Raw genomic sequence first — 6084 nt, 5'->3', positions numbered from 1 at the left:
GGCGAAAGGATCACCGGAGCCCAGCAGATTGAGGCTGCGGTGGCCAGGAGCGGCCGCTGCGCTCCAGTCTGGGCGACAGAGTAAGACTCCGACTCGAAAAAAAAAAAAATTTTATATTCTTACATGTTTAAACTTCAGTCACCTTCAAAGTCCTCTTCGCTTGATGCAATACACCTACTGAGACACTTTTTTCATTACTTAAACCAGTTTTTGAACTTGTTAATTTTGGTGCCTTTTAGTGCTCCTGTCATTTTTTTGTTTCACCTCTTCTTCGTGGGTAGAAATGTTTCCCTTGGAGGGCTTTTTCAATCTGGGGAAACAGAAAAGTCAATTGGGACAAAATCAGGTGAAGAGGGCAAGTGGGACACAGGGATCATGCCATTATTGGTCCAAGACTGCTGAAGACTCAGTGTGGCGTGGGCAGGTGCGCTCGTAAGTTACCCATCATAAAATGGGCCAACGCGTTGAGATAATCTCCAAAAAAACTTACTGAAGCTGGACATAGCCCCTTACAACAACACTAGCTGGCACACTGAGGTCAATGGGTTCCTAGAACACTTACCCACCTTCCAAAAGATAATTCTGGGTTTTTGAGGGTTTCCCCTTGTTTGTGTGCAGGTGTCTTTTTGGTAGAGTGATTTATGCTTCTTTGGGTATATTCCCAGAAGTGGGATTGCTGGATTGTATGGTAGCTCAATTTTTAGTTCTTTGAGATAATGTCACTCTGCTTTCCACAGAAGCTGAACTAGGTTACATTCCCACCAATGGTGTAGAAGCCTTACCAACACCTGTTTTTTGTTTGTTTGTTTTTTACTTTTAATGATACCTATTCTGATCAGTATGAGGCTGTATCTCATTGTAGTTTTGATTTGTATTCTTCTGATGTAAAGCTGAGTATTTTTTAAACATGTTTATTGGCTGTTTAGATGTCTTCCTTTGAAAAGTGTCTGTTCACATTCTTTGCCCACTTTTTAATAGAGTTATTTGTGTCTTCCTGTTGATTCTTTTGAGTTTCTTGCAGGTCTTGCATAATAGGTCTTTGTCGATGCATAGCTTGCAAATATATGTTTTTTTTTCTATTCCACGTGTTGTCTCTTTACTCTCTTAATGGTTTCTTTTGCTGTGAAAAAACTTCCTAGCTTGATAAGATCCCACCTGTCAATTTTAGCTTTTACTGCATTTGCTTTTGAGGCCTTGGTTATGAATTCATTGCCTACTCTGATGTCCAGGAGTGTGTTCCCTAAGTATTCTTCTAAGAGTCTCATAGTTTGGGTTTCACATTTAAGTCTCTGATCCGTTTTAAGTTAATTTTTACATATGGTGAAAGATAGGGGTCCAGTTTCATTCTTCTACATGTGACTAGCCAGTTTTCCTAGAACCATTTGCTAAATATGGTTTCTTTTCCCCAGAGTTGGTCTTTGTCGGCTTCCAAAATCCATTTTCTAAGTAGTGATCTCCAGGGTGCACAAAGCAATGTGCATTCTATAATAGCATAGGAATACATGCATAATTTATACACTAATAAGCATCTGTTATTGTGGTGCATGCTCCAAAAATTTACTCATGGGAAGATACAATGAAAAAATGTTGGCAATTGTATCTTCAAACCATTGTGCAAAGTGCCATATTGCCTTGTCCCAAACTCAGCAACAAACTGCATTGCCTTTGTGTGATCGGTGTGTTGAATGCCCTGTCCTCGCTCCTGGTCTCCACAGATCTGCACTCCCGACTTGGTGGTATTCCTGGCTTGTGCTAATCAGAGGCTCAAAGAAAGATTACTGAAGCGTGCAGAACAGCAGGGGCGTCCAGACGACAACCTAAAAGCTACCCAAAGGAGACTAATGAACTTCAAGCAGAATGCTGCTCCCCTGGTTAAATACTTCCAGGAAAAGGGGCTCATCATGACGGTAAGTTCATTCTACTGCTGCCTGTCCAGGATGAGAATGTTCGTTCAGGCTTATAACCCATGGCCTCACTTGGAAATCCTCTTTACCTGGAGTGGCTTTTCTTTTTGGATGCAGAACCAATGTGTGTGTGTGGGGGAGAACTACCATTTTGACCCGATTTGGCTTTTTAAGCCATCATGATTTAGAAAGAAAAAACAACTTTCATCTTAGTTTAATTGGGTTTTACAAAAGATGATGCATTTTAATCTTGGGCAGAATTCTATAGCTCCCAAGTAAACAAGTATTTTGGAGAAACTATTTGGGTAATTTTAAGGAGTGCTTGCTCAGTTTCTCAACTCTGCTACTGTCTTTGAAAACCTAACACAGTGAACAAACTTATAAACACATAGTTGGCATGGTGTTATAATAGATTTAATTGTAAGTTAAGGTGTGTTTATCAGAATGTGCTAACTCAGAAATGAGATTCTGACTTCACAAGAACAGTTTCCTAAGGGTTTGACTCATCATAAAAAAAAAAAGCAGTAACATCGAAATGGGAGGTGTCTACCTTTCTGCTCCTTTTGATCTGATGCAAATAGTCATGCTTTCCTAAATGTTTAGCTGGTTTTGTGGTTAGTGATATTCAGTGTGCCACTGAAGGATGACATTGAATTGTTAGTTAATACAGTTTTTAGAATCTGGAACACTGGAGGTGGAGTTTCAGCTAAATGTACAGTCTGCACAACCTCAGATTCCAGTATTAAAGCACAGAAGACGCAGAGGAGAATAGATCATCTGAAGAAAGCACTTTATGCAAGAGGGCACTGAAACCACAGCAGCTCCTTGACAACTGGACAGGGACAGACCTCACAGAACCCTCTTAGTCCTTGGGCCCTTCCCACCAGACCAAAGATTCTTGCCTAATGGAGTTGCAAGTCTCCACAGAGAATCAGATGAAAGTGAGGCATGCTCATCACGATAAAACGTACATAAGGCATTTCTCACACATTTTAGGTAAATCAACTGAAGCCCATCCACAGAGCTCTGGTGACCTAACCACTCATGGGTTAAAACTAAGATGTCCTTAGGCCTGAAAGAGACAGTCATGACATTTAAATAATAAATGTCTTTGCAGTCTTTTTAGCACTCTAAAGAAATGTTTAATACAATTTGCTCTTTAAGTCAAAGTGATCATGAGAGAGAGTTGTAAATGTGATCTGAAATTGTTCACAATACCAGAGTTCATTTTTCCGTCCAAACTAGACATTGGGTAATAGGAGAGATTCAGGGAAATGAGAATGGATGTTTCTGTGGCTTTTTCTTTTTTTGTTGGGGTTGTTTGTTTTTCTTGCCAATTATCAATGCTGACTTCCACATGGCGTCATGAACAAAGAAATTTACACACCAAACCTCAACTATAAGGTGCAGGGCCATAGCTCTATGAGGCTTGCAAGGCTCAAAGGTATTGCCAGAGTGTGTTCTGATTACTCCCTGCTTGTCACATTTGTCATCACAAGCAGAGCAGATTTCGCAAATGAATGCGAAGTGGGGATTGTTAATTTACTATTATTTTGCGTGAAGGTGAAATGCCATTGCCTCTAATTGAGGGAGTCAATAACAACACGAATGGCGGCCTGTAGCCTCACTGCTACAAACAAATGAGCTTGAAGATAGATGCCTCTAATTACTGGGAGAAAACTCGCCTTGGAAAGTCACCTTTTAGAAAGCAATGAACACAAATACAGGCTGCGCTCTGGGGAATATAATCTGACACACAAAAAAACAGTCTAACAACAAAGCAGGTACTGCGTCCTGAAACACACATCCTCTTTCAGAACTGGATCACTTTTGGAATTGAAATATATCTGGTGGCACGCTTGCATTTAAAGATGAGTTGAATAATAAAACAATCATCCTTATGAATCACAAGCATGTTAAGACTTTAATAAAAATCTGCTGGCTAATACATGACCCCCAAATATCTCCTTTTCTTTGTAGTTTTTTTTTTTTTTCCTTTTCCTCTACCTGCCCCTGCTGATTGATCCATTAACTTGTTCAGTGAACATTTATTGAGAACTAAGATATACTGCTAGGTGTCAGGGGTACAAAGCTAAATAAGCAAAGGGTAAGGGTCTTTATTTTGACAGACATGTTCAGGCGCCTAGAACGGTACCTGCCCGCTACATAGTAAGCGCCCAGGAAATGAACAGAGCTTACAGCATGTGGAGAAAGAGGTGTTAAACAATGAGTTGTTAAGTGTGATCTCTGTTGTGAGATGTGATGACTGTGATGAGATACTAAGTGTGAGAGTGTGCAGGGTGCCCTCACCCATGTCGCGCACTGTGTCAAGGAGTGGAATTCCCTCTAGGGAACAGAACAGACTCTCACCCTGCCCTGTTCATTTTGGGATAGGATCAATCATTTGTCTCTGCGCAAGGTTTTTAGGGACCACAGAAAACATGTCCCTCTTCAGGGCTGTTGAGAAACTTCATTTTGATGCTCCTCTTCCCTAAGGCTTTGCGGTCTGAATCTTCCTACTTGGGTGAAATCTCAGCACCTTTGCCAGTTAATAAATGCCCAGTGCCCTGCAAGTTACTAGTGTCCCTTTCTGCCATTTGGAGCTGATGCTCCCTGGCTCATCATGTTCTCGTGTCCGCCTGCAGGTTACTTGTGGGCTCTGTGACTCACAGGCCTTCCCCGCAAAATGGATGTCGTCAGCTGTCCTACCTCAGTGTGATTGTGAGGATTAAATGGGTGTCAAGCATTTACAATGGTGCCTGGAATGTTGTTTTTTTGTTGTTTTTTTTGTTTGTTTGTTTTTTGAGTCGGAATCTTACTGTAACCCAGGCTGGAGTATAGTGGCACACACACGGCCACCACAGCCTCAGCCTGCTAGGCTCAGGCAATCCTTCCACCTCAGCCTTCCAAGTAGCTGGAACCACAGACCTGCGCCACCACGCCCGGCTAGTTTGTTGATTTATTGTAGAGACGAGGTCTCGCCAAGTTGCTTAGGCTGATCTCAAATCTCCCTGGACTCAGGCAGTCCTCTAACCTCAGCCTTCCAAAGTGCTGAGATGACAGGTGTGAGCCACCGTGCCTGGCTTGGAATGTTCTAAGGATAATTTATATGCTTGATATTACTTTATAATTTTTATATTTCATCCTCTTTCTTCTTTCCCCCTCTAATGGGCATTTTTTAGAACTGATGGCTGCCACTAACAATTCTGTACTTTTTGAAATAATTCTGAAGCCTTTTCTCCCACAGATAGGTTATTGAAGAAATCCAAAATGAATAGTTTAGGTTTTAAATACCTTTATGCTAAATTCATCTTTTTCCTTTAAAAAGTCTGTTAACCAGTTCTAAAGTTGTCTCGGAATATTATGTAGCCGTAAAGAAGGACAAAACCATGAACTTCGCAGCAACCTGGATGGACTTAGAGTCTGTGATACTGAGTGATATATCACAGAAACAAAGGACTGAGTATCACATGTTCTCACTCATAAGCAGACCTTGAACAATTATCATAATACTATAAGAAAAGGATTGGAAATAGTAGGAAACTGCCGGGGGTGGGGGAAGCAGGATTGGCAGTAGTGGGAATCTGCCAGGGGAGAGGGGGACACACCTCATCAACCAGAGTACCTGCATAATGAACATTTGTACACCTAACCCTGAATTGTACCCCACATCTTTAAAATAAAAAAATTAAAGAGAGAAAGAAAATCTTCACTGTCCATGAAATCAAGCTATAGAATGACTGTGACTGAATAATGCCGTTGAATTGTAATAGACATCAATTCATTCTTTTTCCTTTTCCACTTCATTATTGACTGTGTGTCTGTCTGTTGGCAGATTTGACTAAAGAACAGGCCCAATTTGACTGAAAAAGAAAACCTAATCAAAATAACCAAAAAGAACATGCTGTTGCCTGAATGCTGTATCTCACTGACGTGTTTCTCATCACATGGGCCCCTTCATTTTTATTCTTTCATTGCACGGGTTTCTATCCAGCCATGGGTGCAAGAATGAATTAAAATGATCGGACATCATGTGGTTACTATAATAGGGACTTTTCCATGGACTCTTCTCAGACACACGTAGATGCTATTTTTAACTTGCCATAAGGTCGGGTGTAATTCCTCATCATGTCTTTTACTGCTTTGTGCTTGTAATTAAAGATTAGGGGACTGTGAGTTC

General features: G+C 40.9%; 1 protein-coding gene across 1 annotated transcript in view; it reads left to right on the top strand.

Moving 5' to 3' along the window:
• Positions 1-3744, top strand: part of AK5 (adenylate kinase 5) — a 65072-nt gene extending 61328 nt beyond the window's left edge. Inside the window, exons 5-6 of the mRNA XM_008059679.2 lie at positions 1716-1907; positions 3468-3744. Coding sequence (XP_008057870.1) covers positions 1716-1907; positions 3468-3488 — 213 coding nt within the window. The 3' untranslated portion in view covers positions 3489-3744. The remainder of the gene's footprint in view (positions 1-1715; positions 1908-3467) is intronic.
• The last annotated feature ends 2340 nt before the right edge of the window (positions 3745-6084 follow it).

This window comes from Carlito syrichta, unplaced genomic scaffold (assembly GCF_000164805.1).
Source record: "Carlito syrichta isolate Samal-C Ts95f unplaced genomic scaffold, Tarsius_syrichta-2.0.1 Scaffold91627, whole genome shotgun sequence".
NCBI lineage: Eukaryota > Metazoa > Chordata > Mammalia > Primates > Tarsiidae > Carlito > Carlito syrichta.
This window is presented reverse-complemented; position numbering and strand designations above follow the sequence as displayed.